This window comes from Ips typographus, linkage group LG3 (assembly GCF_016097725.1).
Source record: "Ips typographus isolate SLU linkage group LG3, UJ_Ityp_2.0, whole genome shotgun sequence".
In the NCBI taxonomy this organism is placed as follows: Eukaryota; Metazoa; Arthropoda; class Insecta; order Coleoptera; family Curculionidae; genus Ips; species Ips typographus.
The window spans coordinates 18,867,725-18,889,814 of record NC_138424.1 but is presented as its reverse complement, the minus strand read 5'-3'; the positions used below and the strand labels follow the sequence as shown (position 1 = coordinate 18,889,814).

Here is a 22,090-nt window from a genome sequence, read left to right as displayed (position 1 = left end):
ATTTTCGCGATGTTGATGGTGAAAAAAGCATTTTTAGGAGACCCTGAGTTGAGGGTTTTGAGATCAAATGTGTTTTACTTATATATTTTTTTTAATTGCATCAAAATTTTTAAAGTGGTGTATCTCCGCCATTTTTGTAATTTCAGCGACTGTCAAAAGCTCAAAATATGTGTTTCAAATTGCTCTTTTTCCTTGTGCTAACTGCTACCCGAATCAACATATACCGGATGTTTAAAAAATAAAAAGAATAACAGTTAAATTTGAAACTAACGCTCTGCCAGTTGTGACCGCGTTTACCCGGTTCTTAGTGGATGTAAACCTCTGCCACTGGATGCAGAAAGTAATTCTGAACATTTTTGGTATTTTGCAAAATTTCTGTACCTCTAACCGTTTTCGAGATATTCGACTATTTTTTTGGAAATTGCATTAAAATTAAGAAAATTCTGTATGTCCGCCATTTTTGGGGTTTTAGTGACTTTAAAAAGCTCAAAATATTTATCAAACTGCCTTTTCACTTCGTGTTCATCGCAACACTATTAAACATATACAAAGTGTTCAAAAAACAGTGAAATTTGAAACTAACGCTCTACCTGTTGTGACCGCATTTACTCGGTTTTAAGTAGATGTAAATTTAGTCCACTGGGTGCAGAAAGTCATTCTGAACATTTTTGGTCTTTTGCAAAATTTCTGTACCTCTAACCGTTTTCGAGATATTCGACTATTTTTTGGTGTTCGTAAAACAAAAAGAAAAACATTTAAATTCGATACTAACACTCTGCAAGTTGTGACCATGTTTACCCGGTTCTAAGTGCTTCTTGTCTACTCTAGGTGCAGAAAGTCATTTGTGGTCTCATGCAAAATTTCCGTAACTCTAACCGTTTCCGAGATATTCGACGGTTTTTACTTTTTTTATCGGAAATTGCATCAAAATTTTGAAAATTCTATATCGCCGCTATTTTTGGGGTTTGGGGGGAAATCCTTAAGGTATTAACTGTCTTAGAAGCGAAATATTCAGTTAAGTGCCTAAAAAAGACTCAATATTGCACGGAAATTGTTTATATCTGCTCCTATAATGTCAAAAATAATACCAGACAGAGTGAAAAATCAAGTAAACCCAATTTTGTTACCCAGCAAGTCTAATGTTACCCAGCATTTTCTTAAGACTAGAGTAGTTATTTTGTTATGTTAGTTTTCGGAATTTTAAGCCATTTCCAAAAGTGTGAATCACCCTGTAAAGCAAGCAAAAACTTGTTTTGGTAAAATGTATGAAAACGTAAGGCCTCGTACTGTTGGGACACCCTGTATTTGTATTTTTACTAAAATACTTCAACTTTGTCGTAGTTTTGGTTTAGTGACTTCTGAAACTCGTTTTCCTATTTGATAATCATTTTTCCATTATTGCAGAATTTTTTTTACACTTTTTTGCGCAGGTTAGCCGATCAACGCGGCTACGAGAATCTGGACGACTTAAAGAAGGAACACATGACCATGTTAGTGTCCAGCGGACAGTACGACAAGGTCGGACAGGCGCTGGAAAAAGAAGGAAAAGCAGAGGAAGCCTTGAATATGTACTTGAAATCAAACAAACTGCTGCGCATTCCGCATTTGCTTATGGACAATCCTGCGTTGCTCAACGATCACGCAATCGTGGGTAAAGTGCTTAAAAACTTGTTAAAGCAGGAACTGTACGAAGCGGCCGCTAATATTTACGAGAAATTAGATCAAACTGATCTGGCTATGGAGTGTTACAAGAAAGGCAAACTTTGGAGTAAAGCAGTAGAACTGGCCAGGATAGTCAGTCCTGATCAAGTAGTTCAAATGGAGGAGGAGTGGGGTGATAGTTTATTCGAAAAGTAACAAAACCTCACTGTTAATGGCATTTTTGAGTGTAACATAGTACATTTTTGTGGATAGCAAACAAATGGATGCGGCCATAAACCATTACATCGAAGCTGGATGCACCATAAAAGCGTTAGAGGCTGCCGTAGGCGCCAAACAATGGAAAAAGGCGGTTCATATCATTAAAGTGATTGATGATGTGGACAGTGTAAGGAAGTACTACCAAATTATAGCCGCGTACTTTGCAAGTGTCAAAGTAAGTAAAAATTGCTTTTTTGGGATAGTTTGTAGAATTTACTTGATCTATGTCCATCCTTGACCAATTATATGTTTGCTACGTTGATTCTTCCTTATTTGGCTCATTTTTTCCCTCATTGTTAACATACATTTTTGTTGTCTCTGATTGAATGTTTCACACTTTTTTATTTCGTTAAATTGACGGCAAACCAAGCGTGCCAAAACGACGAATGGTCTAAGATGTGTGACGTCACGAGGCACGTTTCAGTTCGGTCGCGTTTATTGCTTGTGATGTCTGTTTATTAATTCAGTGTTTGCTTATTGTTTCTCAAATATTTTTGAAGGGAAAATGATTTGTCGTTACTAAATGCACTAAATGGTGTCATATTATACCACTAAGTCCACACCAGAAAACATTAATAAAAGTACCATTAAACAAAGAAATTTTTAAATTTCAGAACAAATTTAGTGTTATTTTCACCATCCTATTTTGGTTATTGATATTGTTGTGGGTAGAACTTTTTGCCTTCTCTCTTTTGTGACAGAATACAGAATTGAAAAACATTTTTGATGGCAGCGGTGTAAAGGGAAGAAGCCTTCTGGTCATTTTAAATTATTTTTTGAAAGTTAAGGACACTTGCAGAGTCCTCAGACAATTTTTAAGAGGTGTTAGCTAGTATTACAAGGCTTCTGACCATTTTAAACAATTTTTAGGAGGTTTTCAATGTTATTTAGAAGTCTCTGGCCATTGTAAACGATTTTTCTAACGATTAGGACACTTGTAGAGGCTTCTGGTCATTTTAAACTACTTTTCAAACGTTTAAGACACTTGCAGAGTACTCTGACTATTTTTAAGAGGTGTTTGCTAATATTCAGAGACTTCTGATCATTTTAAACAATTTTTAGGAGGTTTTCAATGTCATTTAAATGCCTCGGGCCATTATAACCGATTTTCTAGGAGTTAGGACACTTGTAGAGGCTTCTGGTCATTTTAAACTACTTTTCAAACGTTTAAGACACTTGCAGAGTCCTTTGACAATTTTTAAGAGGTGTTTGCTAGTATTCAGAGGCTTCTGATCATATTAAACAATTTTTAGGAGGTTATCAATGTCATTTAGAAGCCTCGGGCCATTATAACCGATTTTCTAGGGGTTAGGACACTTGTAGAGGCTTCTCGTAATTTTAAACTACTTTTCAAACGTCTAAGACACTTGCAGAGTCCTCTGACTATTTTTAAGAGGTGTTTGCTAGTATTACGTGGCTTCTGACTATTTTATACAATTTTCAGGAGGTTTTCAATGTTATTTAGAAGCCTCTGGCCATTATAAACGATTTTCCTAAGAGTTAGGACACTTGTAGAGGCTTCTGGTCATTTTAAACTATTTTTTGAAGGTTAAGGACACTTGCAGAGTCCTCTGACAATTTTTAAGAGGTGTTTGCTAGTATTACGAGGCTTCTAACCATTTTAAACAGTTTTTAGGAGGTTTTCAATGTCATTTAGAAGCTTCTGGCCATTATAAACGATTTTTCTAACGGTTAAGACACTGGTAGAGGCTTCTGGTCATTTTAAACTATTTTTCAAAAGTTCAGGACACTTGCAGAGTCCTCTGACAATTTTTAAGAGGTGTTTGCTAGTATTCAGAGGCTTCTGATCATTTTAAACAATTTTTATGAGGTTTTCAATGTCATTTAGAAGCCTCGGGCCATTATAACCGATTTTCTAGGGGTTAGGACACTTGTAGAGGCTTCTGGTCATTTTAAACTACTTTTCAAACGTTTAAGACACTTGCAGAGTCCTTTGACAATTTTTAAGAGGTGTTTGCTAGTACTACGAGGTTTCTGACCATTTTAAACAGTTTTTAGGAGGTTTTCAATATTATTTAGAAGCCTCTGGCCATTTAAAACGGTTTTTCTAAGGATTAGGACACTTATAGAGGCTTCTCGCCATTTTAAACTACTTTTCAAAGGTTTAACACACTTGTAGAGTCGTCTGACAATTTTTAAGAGGTGTTTGCTAGTATTTGGAGGCTTCTGATAATTTTAAACAATTTTTAGGATGTTTTCAATGTTATTTAGAAGCCTCTGGCCATTATAACGGATTTTCTAGGGGTTAGGACACTTGTAGAGGCTTCTGGTCATTTTAAACTACTTTTCAAAGGTTTAAGACACTTGCAGAGTCCTTTTGACAATTTTTAAGAGGTGTTTGCTAGTACTGCGAGGCTTCTGACCATTTTAAACAGTTTTTAGGAGGTTTTCAATGTCATTTAGAAGCCTCTGGCCATTGTAAACGATTTTCCTAACGGTTAGGACACTTGTAGAGGCTTCTGGTCATTTTAAACAGTTTTTAGGAGGTTTTCAATGTCATTTAGAAGCCTCGGGCCATTATAACCGATTTTCTAAGGGTTAGAACACTTGTAGAGGCTTCTGGTCATTTTAAACTACTTTTCAAATGTTTAAGAGGTGTTTGCTAGTATTCAGAGGCTTCTGATCATTTTAAACAATTTGTAGGAGGTTTTCAATGTTATTTAGAAGCCTCTGGCCATTATAAACGATTTTCCTAATGGTTAGGACACTTGTAGAGGCTTCTGGTCATTTTAAACTACTTTTCAAACGTTTAAGACACTTGCAGAGTCCTCTGACAATTTTTAAGAGGTGTTTGCTAGTATTCAGAGGCTTCTGATCATATTAAACAATTTTTAGGAGGTTTTCAATGTCATTTAGAAGCCTCTGGCCATTATAACCGATTTTCTAAGGGTTAGGACACTTGTAGAGGCTTCTGGTCATTTTAAACTACTTTTCAAACGTTTAAGACACTTGCAGAGTCCTTTGACAATTTTTAAGAGGTGTTTGCTAGTATTCAGAGGCTTCTGACCATTTTAAACAGTTTTTAGGGGGTTTTCAATGTTATTTAGAACCTTCTGGCCATTATAAACGATTTTCTTAACGGTTAGGACACTTGTAGAGGCTTCTGATCATTTTAAATTACTTTTCAGACACTTGCAGAGTCCTCTGACAATTTTTAAGAGGTGTTTGCTAGTATTACGAGGCTTCTAACCATTTTATACAATTTTTAGAAGGTTTTCAATGTCATTTAGAAGCCTCGGGCCATTATAACCGATTTTCTAGGGGTTAGGACACTTGTAAAGGCTTCTGGTCATTTTAAACTACTTTTCAAACGTTTAAGACACTTGCAGAGTCCTCTGACAATTTTTAAGAGTTGTTTGTTTGCTAGTACTACGAGGCTTCTGACCATTTTAAACAGTTTTTAGGAGGTTTTCAATATTATTTAGAAGCCTCTGGTCATTATAAACGATTTTTCTAAGGGTTAGGACACTTGTAGAGGCTTCTGGTCATTTTAAACTACTTTTCAAACGTTTAAGACACTTGCAGAGTCCTTTGACAATTTTTAAGAGGTGTTTGCTAGTATTCAGAGGCTTCTGATCATATTAAACAATTTTTAGGAGGTTTTCAATGTCATTTAGAAGCCTCTGGCCATTATAACCGATTTTCTAAGGGTTAGGACACTTGTAGAGGCTTCTGGTCATTTTAAACTACTTTTCAAACGTTTAAGACACTTGCAGAGTCCTTTGACAATTTTTAAGAGGTGTTTGCTAGTATTCAGAGGCTTCTGACCATTTTAAACAGTTTTTAGGAGGTTTTCAATGTCATTTAGAAGCCTCTGGCCATTATAAACGATTTTCCTAATGGTTAGGACACTTGTAGAGGCTTCTGGTCATTTTAAACTACTTTTCAAACGTTTAAGACACTTGCAGAATCCTCTGACAATTTTTAAGAGGTGTTTGCTAGTATTCAGAGGCTTCTGATCATATTAAACAATTTTTAGGAGGTTTTCAATGTCATTTAGAAGCCTCTGGCCATTATAACCGATTTTCTAAGGGTTAGGACATTTGTAGAGGCTTCTGGTCATTTTAAACTACTTTTCAAACGTTTAAGACACTTGCAGAGTCCTTTGACAATTTTTAAGAGGTGTTTGCTAGTATTCAGAGGCTTCTGACCATTTTAAACAGTTTTTAGGAGGTTTTCAATGTCATTTAGAAGCCTCTGGCCATTATAAACGATTTTTCTAACGGTTAAGACACTGGTAGAGGCTTCTGGTCATTTTAAACTATTTTTCAAAAGTTCAGGACACTTGCAGAGTCCTCTGACAATTTTTAAGAGGTGTTTGCTAGTATTCAGAGGCTTCTGATCATTTTAAACAATTTTTATGAGGTTTTCAATGTCATTTAGAAGTCTCGGGCCATTATAACCGATTTTCTAGGGGTTAGGACACTTGTAGAGGCTTCTGGTCATTTTAAACTATTTTTCAAAGGTTTAAGACATTTGCAGAGTCCTCTGACAATTTTTAAGAGTTGTTTGCTAGTACTACGAGGCTTCTGACCATTTTAAACAGTTTTTAGGAGGTTTTCAATATTATTTAGAAGCCTCTGGCCATTATAAACGATTTTCCTAAGGGTTAGGAGACTGGTAGAGGCTTCTGGTCATTTTAAACTACTTTTCAAACGTTTAAGACACTTGCAGAGTCCTCTGACAATTTTTAAGAGTTGTTTGCTAGTATTACGAGGCTTCTGACCAGTTTAAACAATTTTTAGGAGGTTTTCAATGTTATTTAGAAGCCTCTGGCCATTATAAACGATTTTCCTAATGGTTAGGACACTTGTAGAGGCTTCTGGTCATTTTAAACTACTTTTCAAACGTTTAAGACACTTGCAGAGTCCTCTGACAATTTTTAAGAGTTGTTTGCTAGTATTACGAGGCTTCTGACCAGTTTAAACAATTTTTAGGAGGTTTTCAATGTCATTTAGAAGCCTCTGGCCATTATAACCGATTTTCTAAGGGTTAGGACACTTGTAGAGGCTTCTGGTCATTTTAAACTACTTTTCAAACGTTTAAGACACTTGCAGAGTCCTTTGACAATTTTTAAGAGGTGTGCTAGTATTCAGAGGCTTCTGACCATTTTAAACAGTTTTTAGGGGGTTTTCAATGTTATTTAGAACCTTCTGGCCATTATAAACGATTTTCTTAACGGTTAGGACACTTGTAGAGGCTTCTGATCATTTTAAATTACTTTTCAGACACTTGCAGAGTCCTCTGACAATTTTTAAGAGGTGTTTGCTAGTATTACGAGGCTTCTAACCATTTTATACAATTTTTAGAAGGTTTTCAATGTCATTTAGAAGCCTCGGGCCATTATAACCGATTTTCTAGGGGTTAGGACACTTGTAAAGGCTTCTGGTCATTTTAAACTACTTTTCAAACGTTTAAGACACTTGCAGAGTCCTCTGACAATTTTTAAGAGTTGTTTGTTTGCTAGTACTACGAGGCTTCTGACCATTTTAAACAGTTTTTAGGAGGTTTTCAATATTATTTAGAAGCCTCTGGCCATTATAAACGATTTTTCTAAGGGTTAGGACACTTGTAGAGGCTTCTGGTCATTTTAAACTACTTTTCAAACGTTTAAGACACTTGCAGAGTCCTTTGACAATTTTTAAGAGGTGTTTGCTAGTATTCAGAGGCTTCTGATCATATTAAACAATTTTTAGGAGGTTTTCAATATTATTTAGAAGCCTCTGGCCATTATAAACGATTTTCTAGGGGTTAGGACACTTGTAAAGGCTTCTGGTCATTTTAAACTACTTTTCAAACGTTTAAGACACTTGCAGAGTCCTCTGACAATTTTTAAGAGTTGTTTGTTTGCTAGTACTACGAGGCTTCTGACCATTTTAAACAGTTTTTAGGAGGTTTTCAATATTATTTAGAAGCCTCTGGCCATTATAAACGATTTTTCTAAGGGTTAGGACACTTGTAGAGGCTTCTGGTCATTTTAAACTACTTTTCAAACGTTTAAGACACTTGCAGAGTCCTTTGACAATTTTTAAGAGGTGTTTGCTAGTATTCAGAGGCTTCTGATCATATTAAACAATTTTTAGGAGGTTTTCAATGTCATTTAGAAGCCTCTGGCCATTATAACCGATTTTCTAGGGGTTAGGACACTTGTAAAGGCTTCTGGTCATTTTAAACTACTTTTCAAACGTTTAAGACACTTGCAGAGTCCTTTGACAATTTTTAAGAGGTGTTTGCTAGTATTCAGAGGCTTCTGATCATATTAAACAATTTTTAGGAGGTTTTCAATGTCATTTAGAAGCCTCTGGCCATTATAACCGATTTTCTAGGGGTTAGGACACTTGTAAAGGCTTCTGGTCATTTTAAACTACTTTTCAAACGTTTAAGACACTTGCAGAGTCCTCTGACAATTTTTAAGAGTTGTTTGTTTGCTAGTACTACGAGGCTTCTGACCATTTTAAACAGTTTTTAGGAGGTTTTCAATATTATTTAGAAGCCTCTGGCCATTATAAACGATTTTTCTAAGGGTTAGGACACTTGTAGAGGCTTCTGGTCATTTTAAACTACTTTTCAAACGTTTAAGACACTTGCAGAGTCCTTTGACAATTTTTAAGAGGTGTTTGCTAGTATTCAGAGGCTTCTGATCATATTAAACAATTTTTAGGAGGTTTTCAATGTCATTTAGAAGCCTCTGGCCATTATAACCGATTTTCTAAGGGTTAGGACACTTGTAGAGGCTTCTGGTCATTTTAAACTACTTTTCAAACGTTTAAGACACTTGCAGAGTCCTTTGACAATTTTTAAGAGGTGTTTGCTAGTATTCAGAGGCTTCTGACCATTTTAAACAGTTTTTAGGGGGTTTTCAATGTTATTTAGAACCTTCTGGCCATTATAAACGATTTTCTTAACGGTTAGGACACTTGTAGAGGCTTCTGGTCATTTTAAACTACTTTTCAGACACTTGCAGAGTCCTCTGACAATTTTTAAGAGGTGTTTGCTAGTATTACGAGGCTTCTAACCATTTTATACAATTTTTAGAAGGTTTCCAATGTCATTTAGAAGCCTCGGGCCATTATAACCGATTTTCTAGGGGTTAGGACACTTGTAAAGGCTTCTGGTCATTTTAAACTACTTTTCAAACGTTTAAGACACTTGCAGAGTCCTCTGACAATTTTTAAGAGTTGTTTGTTTGCTAGTACTACGAGGCTTCTGACCATTTTAAACAGTTTTTAGGAGGTTTTCAATATTATTTAGAAGCCTCTGGCCATTATAAACGATTTTTCTAAGGGTTAGGACACTTGTAGAGGCTTCTGGTCATTTTAAACTACTTTTCAAACGTTTAAGACACTTGCAGAGTCCTTTGACAATTTTTAAGAGGTGTTTGCTAGTATTCAGAGGCTTCTGATCATATTAAACAATTTTTAGGAGGTTTTCAATGTCATTTAGAAGCCTCTGGCCATTATAACCGATTTTCTAAGGGTTAGGACACTTGTAGAGGCTTCTGGTCATTTTAAACTACTTTTCAAACGTTTAAGACACTTGCAGAGTCCTTTGACAATTTTTAAGAGGTGTTTGCTAGTATTCAGAGGCTTCTGACCATTTTAAACAGTTTTTAGGGGGTTTTCAATGTTATTTAGAACCTTCTGGCCATTATAAACGATTTTCTTAACGGTTAGGACACTTGTAGAGGCTTCTGGTCATTTTAAACTACTTTTCAGACACTTGCAGAGTCCTCTGACAATTTTTAAGAGGTGTTTGCTAGTATTACGAGGCTTCTAACCATTTTATACAATTTTTAGAAGGTTTCCAATGTCATTTAGAAGCCTCGGGCCATTATAACCGATTTTCTAGGGGTTAGGACACTTGTAAAGGCTTCTGGTCATTTTAAACTACTTTTCAAACGTTTAAGACACTTGCAGAGTCCTCTGACAATTTTTAAGAGTTGTTTGTTTGCTAGTACTACGAGGCTTCTGACCATTTTAAACAGTTTTTAGGAGGTTTTCAATATTATTTAGAAGCCTCTGGCCATTATAAACTATTTTCCTAAGGGTTAGGACACTGGTAGAGGCTTCTGGTCATTTTAAACTACTTGTCAAACGTTTAAGACACTTGCAGAGTACTCTGACAATTTTTAAGAGGTGTTTGCTAGTATTACGAGGCTTCTAACCATTTTATACAATTTTCAGGAGGTTTTCAATGTTATTTAGAAGCCTCTGGCCATTATAAACAATTTTTCTAACGGTTAGGACACTGGTAGAGGCTTCTGGTCATTTTAAACTACTTTTCAAACGTTTAAGACACTTGCAGAGTCCTCTGACAATTTTTTGGAGGTTTTCATTATTATTTTTTAGAAGCCTCTGGATATTATAAACAATTTTTCCGTCGCGTCGCAAATTCGCCTAGTGGGAACTCTAGACGACGGGACGTGCCTCGTGACGTAGGACCCGTGTTTGCGTGACGTCATTGTTACGCAAAAGGCACCTATTGTGAGAACTAAATACCGTTTTTTCCGTGTAGGATTATTCTACTGCCGAAAAATTGTACGCAGCATGCGGAATGTATAAGGAAGCTGTAGATATGTATAATGAGGCGGGACAGTGGGACAGAGCCCACGTGATAGCGTCTAAGTACTTGGATCAGGCTGAACTGTCTGAAATGTATATTACAAGGTTAGTTTCTTGGTTAACTGTTCAAGTTAGTTTTGGTTTGTTAATAAATCATTTAGAGCGGAGGAATTAGAGGAGAAAAACAAATTTCGCGACGCTGAAAAGCTGTACCTGTCAGTGGACGCTCCTGATTTAGCTATTGCAATGTACAAAAGAGCGGAGCAATATGATAATATGGTAAGTTTTTTTGTTGGAATGAAAATTGTAAATGATTCTGTAGTGATTTGGACAATTTTAAAATGTGGAATAATGTAGTTCAACTTCTCGTACTGGTTCAAGCAATGAATTCAATCAAGAAACTCACTTAATGATTCACAACTTTGATTAAAGTATATTTATACCAACAATTGTAAAAATATTGATTTTTTTTAGATACGTTTAGTTGAAAAGTACCACCCCAACTTGCTGCAAACCACCCATTTGCATTTAGGCCAACAACTGGAGAGCCAAGGCAAACATAGAGCGGCTGAGATTCACTATTTGGCTTGTGGTGAATGGAAAGCCGCTATGAATATGTACAGGTAAATATTTCTTTTTATAATAACTGAAACATGCTGTCATAGCCTGTATTTCTTTGGCACCAAACAGAAAAAAGACAAATTGGAAATTTCAACCAAAAATAAAACTTACCGACGCGACGTTTCTACGAAACTTTACGGTTCCTGGCGAAAATTGATTGTGAGAAAAGTTGCGTTTTGTCTAGATATCATTTCTGAGATATTTACGAAAATCTCACTGAAATTCACACTATAGATCTAAAATAGATCTGAAAACTTTGAATCCGGTGTCAAATTGACATTAGATGGTACAATTTCCAAGTTAACCTAGAAAACAGCCATTTTTCACATCCAAACACATTTCACAGCGTAGCTCCCTCATTAAAGCCTAATATAATTTTTCTGAGCCTTTCTGACTTTCGTGACAATTATTTTGACAATTGTCTAGCTAAATCATCCTCCAAAAACCACGTGATATCTGTCGCTAACGTCACAACTGTCAAACTGTGCTCAAAAGTTCCACAAATCAGGGTTTTAGAAAAGTTTTGCAGTATTCGATATAAAACGTGTTTCTCGGGTTTATGACAATCATTTTGACAGTGGTCACGTGACTCTCTAGCTAAATTATCTTCTAAAACCACGTAATATCTGTCACTAATGTCAAAACTGTCAAATATTGACTAGAACTTGCAAGAATCACACTTTAACACAGTTTCCGAAACAAGACGTGTTTCTGATACTTATGGCTGTCATTTTGACAATTATCGCGTGACCGTCTATCGAAATAGTGTTCTACAACCACGTGACAACTGTCACTAACGTCAAAACTGTCAAACTGTGCTCAAAAGCTGCAAAACTCAGAGATTAAAAAACGTTTCTTGCAGTATTTGATATAAAACGTGTTTCTAAGAATTAAGACAGTTATTTTGACAGTGGTCACGTGACTCTCTAGCTAAATTATCCTTTAAAACCACGTAATATCTGTCACTAATGTCAAAACTGTCAAAATTTGACTAGAACTTGCAAGAATTACAGTTTAACACAGTTTTCGAAACAAGACGCGTTTCTGAGACTTATGACAGTTATTTTGACAATTATCACGTGACCGTCTAACTAAATAGTGTTTTACAACCACGTGACAACTGTCACTAACGTCAAAATTGTCAAACTGTTCTCAAAAGTTCCACAAATCAGGGTATTAGAAAAGTTTTCTTGCAGTATTCGATATATAACGTGTTTCTGAGATTTATGACAGTTATTTTGACAATGGTCACGTGACTTTCTAGCTGAATTATCTTTTAAAACCACGTAATATCCGTCACTAATTTCATAACTGTCAAAACTTGTCTAGAACTTGCAAGAATTACTGTTTAACACAGTTTTCGAAGCAAGACGTATTTCTGAGACTTATGACAGTCATTTTGACAATTATCATCACGTGACCGTCTAGCTAAACAGTGTTCTACAACCACGTAACAACTGTGAGTAACGTCAAAATTGTCAAACTGCTCAAAAGCTGCAAAACTCAAGGATTCAAAAACTTTTTTTGCAGTATTTGATATGAAACGTATTTCTGAGATTTATAAGAATTATTTTGACAGTGGTCACGTAACTCTCTAGCTAAATTATCCTTTAAAACCACGTAATATCTGTCACTAATGTCAAAACTGTCAAAATTTGACTAGAACTTGCAAGAATTACAGTTTAACACAGTTTTCGAAACAAGACGCGTTTCTGAGACTTATGACAGTTATTTTGACAATTATCACGTGACCGTCTAGCTAAATAGTGTTCTACAACCACACGTAACAACTGTCACTAACGTCAAAACTGTCAAACTGCTCGAAAGCTGTAAAACTCAGAGATTAAAAAACGTTTCTTGCAGTATTTGATATAAAACGTGATTCTGAGGTTTATGACAATTATTTTGACAGTGGTCACGTGACTCTCTAGCTAAATTATCCTTTAAAACCACGTAATATCTGTCACTAATGTTAAAACTGTCAAAATTTGACTAGAACTTGCAAGAATTACAGTTTAACACAGTTTTCGAAACAAGACGCGTTTCTGAGACTTATGACAGTTATTTTGACAATTATCACGTGACCGTCTAACTAAATAGTGTTCTACAACCACGTGACAACTGTCACTAACGTCAAAATTGTCAAACTCTGCTCAAAAGTTCCACAAATCAGGGTTTTAGAAAAGTTTTCTTGCAGTATTCGATATATAACGTGTTTCTGGGGTTCATGACAATTATTTTGACAGTGGTCACGTGACTCTCTAGCTAAATTATCCTTTAAAACTACCTAATATCTGTCACTAATATCATAACTGTCAAAATTTGACTAGAACGTTCAAGAATTACAGTTTAACACAGTTTTCGAAACAAGACGTGTTCCTGAGATTTATGACAATTATCGCGTGACCGTCTATCGAAATAGTGTTCTACAACCACGTGACAACTGTCACTAACGTCAAAACTGTCAAACTGTACTCAAAAGCTGCAAAACTCAGAGATTAAAAAACTTTTCGTGCAGTATTTGATATAAAACGTATTTCTGGGGTTTATGACAATTATTTTGACAGTGGTCACGTGACTCTCTAGCTAAATTATCTTCTAAAACCACGTAATATCTGTCACTAATGTCAAAACTGTCAAAATTTGACTAGAACTTGCAAGAATTACAGTTTAACACAGTTTTCGAAACAAGACGTGTTTCTGAGACTTATGACAGTCATTTTGACAATTATCACGTGACCATCTAACTAAATAGTGTTCTACAATCACGTGACAACCGTCACTAACGTCAAAATTGTCAAACTGTGCTCAAAAGTTCCACAAATCAGGGTTTTAGAAAAGTTTTCTTGCAGTATTCGACATATAACGTGTTTCTGGGGTTCATGACAATTATTTTGACAATGGTCACGTGACTGTCTAGCTAAATTATCTTTTAAAACCACGTAATATCTGTTACTAATATCATAACTGTCAAAACTTGACTAGAACTTGCAAGAATTACAGTTTAACACAGTTTTCGAAACAAGACGTGTTTCTGAGACTTATGACAGTTATTTTGACAGTGGTCACGTGACTGTCTAGCTTAATTATTCTCTAAAGTCATGAAATATCTGTCACTAAGGCTCAAAATCTCAAAGTTTGACTAGAATTTGGAAGAATTACAGTTTAGCACAGTTTTCGAAACAATACGTGTTCCTGAGATTTATGACAGTTATTTTGACAATTATCACGTGACCGTCTAACTAAACCGTATTCTACAACCACGTGACAACTGTCACTAACGTCAAAACTGTCAAACTGTGCTCAAAAGCTGCAAAACTCAGAGATTAAAAAACTTTTCTTGCAGTATTTGATATAAAACGTGTTTCTGAGATTTATGACAGTTATTTTGACAGTGGTCACGTGACTCTCTAGCTAAATTATCCTTTAAAACCACGTAATATCTGTCACTAATGTCATAACTGTCAAAATTTGACTAGAACGTTCAAAAATTACAGTTTTCGAAACAAGACGTGTTTCTGAGATTTATGACAGTCATTTTGACAATTATCACGTGACCGTCTAGCGAAACAGTGTTCTAGAACTACGTGGCAATTCTTACTGACGTCAAAACTGTCAAACTGTGCAAAAGTTGCAAAAATCTGTGTTTAATTAACTTGTTTTGCAGTATTTGATATAAAACGTGCCTCTGGGGTTTATGACAATTATTTTGACAGTGGTCACGTGACTCTCCAGCCAAATAATCTTCTAAAACCACCTTATATCTGTCACTAATGTCAAAATTTGACTAGAACTTGCAAGAATTACAGTTTAACACAGTTTTCGAAACAAGACGTGTTCCTGAGATTTATGACAGTTATTTTGACAATTATCACGTGACCGTCTAACTAAATAGTGTTCTACAACCACATGACAACTGTCACTAACGTCAAACTGTGCTCAAAAGTTCCACAAATCAGGGTTTTAGAAAAGTTTTCTTGCAGTATTCGATATAAAACGTGTTTCTCAAAAATCATCAATCATTAAAAAACACTCTGTAAAATAATGTAAAATAAAATTGGTTTTCCTTATAAAAATTGTTTATTTTTTGATTTACTGTTGTCTACCATTTTTTGACCGATTATTCTACCACCATTACAAATTTTGTCTTGGCAACACTGGCTGTACTGTTTCAATGACATTTGATAGAGAAAGATACACTAGTTGGAAAACTGCTGAAAATACAAAACTTAGCAGCAGGATTGCGATGCACATTATAGGTTTTACAACGTTGCCAAGAGCATCAAAAAATGATTAGTACTAATTATTTATTGACTTTAGTTAACAAAATTACCTACTCTATAATCTAATAAATGCAAATCGACTTTTGAACAATCTACTTTTCAGTACTAGTATTTTTTTTGGACTTTTTTTTGATTCTTCTTCTTAAATATGAAATGAAAGAAAAAAATCATGGAAGACCCCCACTATACTGTGCTTTGCTTATTAGAAATTTGATTTTAATCAGCATAAACAAATGACACTTTTCTTATCTACACACTTAAAAGAATAACATTACTAACTTGATCTTAGGACTCTAAACATGTGGGAAGAATCATACAGAGTGGCCAAACAAAACGGAGGCGCTGCGGCCGCTAATCAAGTAGCCTTCCTTTGGTCCCGCACTCTCTCCATAGACTCAGCCATTAAACTGCTAAACAAATACGGCATCTTGGAGCCGTGCATCAACTACGCCTGCGAAACCTACCAGTTCGAATTCGCCTTTCAATTATGCAAAGAATTGCCCAGCAAAGTTTCCGAAGTTCACTATCGATACGCCATGGCTTTGGAGGATGATGGAAAATTCGCCGAAGCGGAAACTGAATTTATATTGGCCGAAAAGCCTAAAGAGGCTGTATTGATGTACGTGCACGCTCAGAACTGGATTGCCGCCTTACGTGTTGCTGAGTCGCACATCCCCGCTGCGGTTCCTGAAGTTTTGCAGGCTCAAGCCGCTCAGTGCTTCAAGGATAAACAGTTTGGGGAGTTTGAAATGTTGCTGTTACGCGCTCAGATGCCGGAGATGATTGTGCAGAAGTACAAGTCGTCAGGTAAGTTTGACACATGTATTTATGACTGAAATATGAAAGTTATCGGGGGTTATAACCGTGGTCCAATGGAATTTCTTCTTGACGTTTCGGTCACATCTCCGGCGGACATCAAAGGCGATGACTGAATGTGGCCTTAGATAGATGGGTCAAGCAAGACTACTGCTTTTTACCCTCCCATCGCTGTAGACCAAAAGGACAGGTCTGGAAGAGGAAGTTGCCAGGTCCAGGTTTCCTTTTCGGGAAGTTTCCAGAGTTGCATCGGCATACTCTGTCCTGGAAAAAGAATGCTTCCGCTGACAGAGGGGCTCTTCTTGTCCTCCATTTCTTCGTCAGCTCATCCATCTCCTGGTGGTCCTGGCATGGCTCCACTGCTGGAGCGTCGGTCGTATTTATGTCTGGCGCAAGCTTTGTTTCCACTCCGGATTGAACAAAGTGATCTCTTCCTTTCTGTTGATGATGTTATCGTGCTTAAAGATATCAATGGCTTCTCTAGTTAGTCTAGGATAGTAACCTTGTGGTCGATTCAAAACCTCCACCTCTTCAAAACGAACATCGTGTCCTCCAGAAAGTGCATGTTCTGCCACCGTTGATTTCTCGATCTGTCTCAGTCTGCCTTCCCTCAATCAGTGCCAAATTTCGTCTGAAAATTGGCAAAGGTCGATTCCGGTGTTGTTCTAGTCTGCATAATTGTTACCTTTGAGGCACTCTACGACTGTTGGGACTACATTGGACCCTGAATTTGGCTCGTTCGTGGTCAATCTGTGCCAAATTCTATTCTTTCGCCTCAAAACCGGCAAGGATCGATTCTGCTGTTGATCTAGTCTGCATATTTGTTATTTTTGAGCCATTCTACGTCTGTTGGGACCACATTGGACCCTTAATTTGGCTCGTTCGAGGTCAATCTGTGCCAAATTGCATTCTTTCGTTTCAAAAACGTCAAAGATCGATTCCGCTGTTGATCTAGTCTGCATATTTGTTATTTTTGAGCCATTCTACGTCTGTTGGGACCACATTGGACCCTTAATTTGGCTCGTTCGAGGTCAATCTGTGCCAAATTGCATTCTTTCGTTTCAAAAACGTCAAAGATCGATTCCGCTGTTGATCTAGTCTGCATATTTGTTAATCTTGAGCCATTCTACATCTGTTGGGACTACATTGGACCCTTAATTTGGCTCGTTCGAGGTCAATCTGTGCCAAATTGCATTCTTTCGTTTCAAAAACGTCAAAGATCGATTCCGCTGTTGATCTAGTCTGCATATTTGTTAATCTTGAGCCATTCTACGTCTGTTGGGACCACATTGGACCCTTAATTTGGCTCGTTCGAGGTCAATCTGTGCCAAATTGCATTCTTTCGTTTCAAAAACGTCAAAGATCGATTCCGCTGTTGATCTAGTCTGCATATTTGTTAATCTTGAGCCATTCTACATCTGTTGGGACCACATTGGACCCTTAATTTGGCTCGTTCGTGGTCAATCTGTGCCAAATTCTATTCTTTCGCCTCAAAACCGGCAAGGATCGATTCTGCTGTTGATCTAGTCTGCATATTTGTTACTTTTGAGCCATTCTACGTCTGTTGGGACCACATTGGACCCTTAATTTGGCTCGTTCGAGGTCAATCTGTGCCAAATTGCATTCTTTCGTTTCAAAAACGTCAAAGATCGATTCTGCTGTTGATCTAGTCTGCATATTTGTTACTTTTGAGCCATTCTACGTCTGTTGGGACCACATTGGACCCTTAATTTGGCTCGTTCGAGGTCAATCTGTGCCAAATTGCATTCTTTCGTTTCAAAAACGTCAAAGATCGATTCCGCTGTTGATCTAGTCTGCATATTTGTTAATCTTGAGCCATTCTACATCTGTTGGGACCACATTGGACCCTTAATTTGGCTCGTTCGAGGTCAATCTGTGCCAAATTGTATTCTTTCGCATCAAAACCGGCAAGGATCGATTCCGCTGTTGTTCTAGTCTGCATATTTGTTACTTTTGAGCCATTCTACGTCTGTTGGGACTACATTGGACGCTGAATTTGGCTCGTTTGTGGTCAATCTGTGCCAAATTGCATTCTTTCGTTTCAAAAACGTCAAAGATCGATTCCGCTGTTGATCTAGTCTGCATATTTGTTAATCTTGAGCCATTCTACATCTGTTGGGACCACATTGGACCCTTAATTTGGCTCGTTCGAGGTCAATCTGTGCCAAATTGTATTCTTTCGCATCAAAACCGGCAAGGATCGATTCCGCTGTTGTTCTAGTCTGCACAATTGTTACTGTTGAGCCATTCTATGTCTGTTGGGACCACATTGGACCCTTAATTTGGCTCGTTCGTGGTCAATCTGTGCCAAATTGCATTCTTTCGTTTCAAAAACGTCAAAGATCGATTCCGGTGTTGTTCTAGTCTGCATAATTGTTACATTTGAGGCACTCTACGACTGTTGGGACCACATTGGACCCTTAATTCGACTCGTTCGTGGTCAATCTGTGCCAAATGCATTCTTTAGTCTCAAAACCGGCAAAGATGGATTCTGGTGTTGTTCTAGTCTGCATAATTGTTACTTTTGAACCATGAAAAATACGCCAATGAAGACTTATCATAATAAATAATATAAAGCAAATGAAAAGCTTAAATGTAATTAAGAAAACTTAAATTCTGGATTTAGAAATTTATTAGTTGTGTTTCTGACTTTATCTTTCTACCCTGAAGACGTATATGTTAAATAGACGAAACGTCAGTGCAGAATTTTGAGTAGTAATTTATTGTCCCTGTCCGCCAACAGCACATTTTTTCCATTGTAACATAATGTGGGAATCTAGTAACTAAATGTACGTGTATTCTTAGTTCAGTAAATCGTACGGATATACCAAGTGCTACAAAATTATAAATTAAAAATTTTGCTCCTAACACTTGTGGAAAGCATCTTTTCCACACTCGACTGCTTGCAACTACAATCCCGTGCGGAAAGAGTTTGATGAGCAAATTGATGTTTAAGTAATGCTTTTTCGATCAGTAATTGATTTATTTCAGTGCATTCATAAGAAAATTGCCTGGGTATTGCTAATCGATGTGTTCTTATGACCATTCTCTTCATTTTGTCAGTTTAATTTTCCTGTCAGTAATATTTTGTCTCTACCATTTTGTTTACATTAGAAAGAGATGCGGCTAGTCTGCTGGGGTATTAAAAATATTATAGAAACAAAGAAGATAAAAAAAATTGGAAACCAACATTTAAAGAACAAAACTTCTTAAAACCCTAAACTCCCAACGTTATTTGATTACTTACCCATTATTTGAGCAACTAATATAAATTACTAATTTATTAAGCATACTTTAAATAATTATATTGCATCATTTTAACCAGAAATGTGGGTGGACGCTCTACGGGTCTGCAAAGACTACCTACCCCACCTGTATCCCACCCTACAGACAGAATACAGCGCTTCGCACCACAACAAAAACACTGACGTAAATATCGAGACATTGCTTTCGCGAGCCAATGAATGGGCGTTGGCAGGCCAACACAAACAGGCTGTAGACTGTTTGTTGCAAGTCAACACATCAATCACAGAACCGTCGATTGTGAAGCGGGCTCTGTTAAGAGCCGCCGATATGGTTAACAAATTTTTGTTTGGTCAGGAAGCTTTGGATGTTATTAAAATCCTATCACCCAGGTGAGGATTTTAGCTCCTTATAAGTGGGTGTTATTTTTAATTGGGTTAGGTTAGTGGAGATGGGAGAGCACGCTGCCGCAGCCCAACTCTACATCAGCATGGAACTAATGAAAGAGGCCATAGACACTTTCATAGCAGCCGAAGACTGGTCCAAGGCTCGTAAGGTGGCCAAAGAGCTAGAGCCCGCCTACGAAAGTTATGTGGAGAGCAAATACAAAGACCGTTTGCTCAAAAAAGGCGATGTCGAACAGTTGGCCGACGTCGGTAAGTTTACAATCTCTGAAGCTTTGGATAATCCTTCCACATACACAAATCAGACATCATTGGAGCCCTGAACCTTCTGGCCGAACAAGGTCAATGGGTTAGATGTATCGAAAAGGCTAACGCTCATAACGTGGCTCCTATCCTACACAAATACGTGGCGCTCTACGCCGCCAAGCTGCTCAAAGATGGATTTGTGGTGGAGGCGCTACAACTCTACGGCACTCACGGTGCTCCGGCCATGCCTCAGAACTTTAATATTTACAATCATATTGCTACTGAGATGTTTAGTTTGAACGATATGTCGGGTCCTGATGCTTATGGTACGTGGGAACTTTTAAGGAACATGCTGTTGCAAGTTGTAAGTAACGTTTTTTGTCTTTATTCTGATTTTATCGTAGTAGATATAATAAGAAACTACATATTGTTACGATTTTCCCGTGGGTTTACCCAAAGTCAATTTAAATCAACAATTAATACATTTATTTACACTTTAAAACACTCCGTACAATAATTAATTCAGCTACTAAAAACACTACTACAATTCCACAATTGTTCCACTATTTAAACTTTACCGCGTTCCCAAATTCACTACTCCCGCCGTCTGAAACCGCTTCTTTTATATTCGCAAATCACGTTCTAGAATGACCGCAAAACGCTTCGCGTTTTGCCTCGAACATTAAAGATTCTTCCAGGTGTGGCGCTTCCTAACTGTGGCCTACTTTAACACGCGCCCGGCCAGATATTGCGGTGCATCGGTTTCATCCCGAATCGAGTGCTCGTTCAGAAGTATCGAGCATAGTAGGCCCAAACCGTAACAATATATTAATCATTCCCTTGAAAAGTAACGTTTAATTGCTAAAGATTGTAAAATCTGGAGAATGGTGTCCACTGGTGAACCGAACAACTGAGTAATAGCCGTGAGTAATGATTTATTACTCGCGGGTAGATAATGGGTGTTATTATCTATTAAAAACTAGGGAGTAACAGGCATATTATTAAACAGTCGTAGAAAAACAATTATTTTATACATAAAGGTGTTAAATCACTTAACAAAGATTTATTAATTTCAGCATGAAGGCTTAGAAGTTGCTCCAAACATAAGTTCAGAAACAAAGTCCCATTTCAAGCAGCTGTTGTTAATCAGTCACTTTTACGCCTTGAGATGCGCTTGTAGACAAACGACGTCACTCAAATCCATAGGAACAAAGATCAGCGCGGCATTGCTTCGTTACACTGACATCATTCCAGCTGACAAGGCTTACTACGAAGCTGGTAAGTTTAAACCAACCGCTCAAAGATTTAACAGGTAAAGTTAGGTTCACAAGACTCGAAGCTTATGAGATCAATTCTTCTTCCTCGACTGTCTGAATGTAAAGCACGATCTCCTCATATCATATATCAGACTCCGGAGCGGAAATCCGAATTTACACACATTGACCACAAACAAACCAAATTCAGCGTCCAATGTAGTCGCAACGGACGTAAATAGACTCAAAAGTGCCATTTATGCAGACTAGAACAAACGCGAATCCTGGACTTTAACTGAAGTCATTTGAGATGTGGTTATATCGACGTATTTTAAGAATCCCATGGACCATATCACCAACCTTAGGGTCCTAGAAAGAATGGGTTAGAAGAACAAGGAGCTGCTTCTCTTAATAAAAACCCGTAAGCTGGAATATTTGTCATGAGAAGTAGCCAGCGGTATGACAGCTGATTCTACAGGGCAAGGTGGAGGGCAGGAGGAGGCCTGGTAGACGAAGGATATCCTGGTAAAGAACTTGCGCACATGGTTCAATACAACAACAGTAGTTGGTTGACAAAATACGCATCGCCATGATGATCGCCAACATTCCTAACGGATAGGCACCACAAGAAGAAGAAGAACAACAGACAGGGTTGATCTTTGCCCGTTTTGGGACGTAAAAATACATTTTGGCAAAAATTG

General features: G+C 37.2%; 1 protein-coding gene across 2 annotated transcripts in view; it reads left to right on the top strand.

The window, feature by feature from the left end:
- Positions 1-22,090, top strand: part of Oseg2 (intraflagellar transport protein Oseg2) — a 346,413-nt gene that overhangs the window by 19,079 nt on the left and 305,244 nt on the right. For both annotated transcript variants that reach the window (XR_014177486.1, XM_081975057.1), the window contains exons 11-20: positions 1,431-1,853; positions 1,915-2,095; positions 10,456-10,607; positions 10,664-10,781; positions 10,977-11,125; positions 15,696-16,213; positions 19,569-19,878; positions 19,928-20,142; positions 20,196-20,500; positions 21,213-21,414. Coding sequence is in view for 1 of the 2 variants with exons in the window: in XM_081975057.1 (XP_081831183.1) it covers positions 1,431-1,853; positions 1,915-2,095; positions 10,456-10,607; positions 10,664-10,781; positions 10,977-11,125; positions 15,696-16,213; positions 19,569-19,878; positions 19,928-20,142; positions 20,196-20,500; positions 21,213-21,414 (2,573 nt within the window). In the remaining variant the exon portion in view is untranslated. The remainder of the gene's footprint in view (positions 1-1,430; positions 1,854-1,914; positions 2,096-10,455; positions 10,608-10,663; positions 10,782-10,976; positions 11,126-15,695; positions 16,214-19,568; positions 19,879-19,927; positions 20,143-20,195; positions 20,501-21,212; positions 21,415-22,090) is intronic.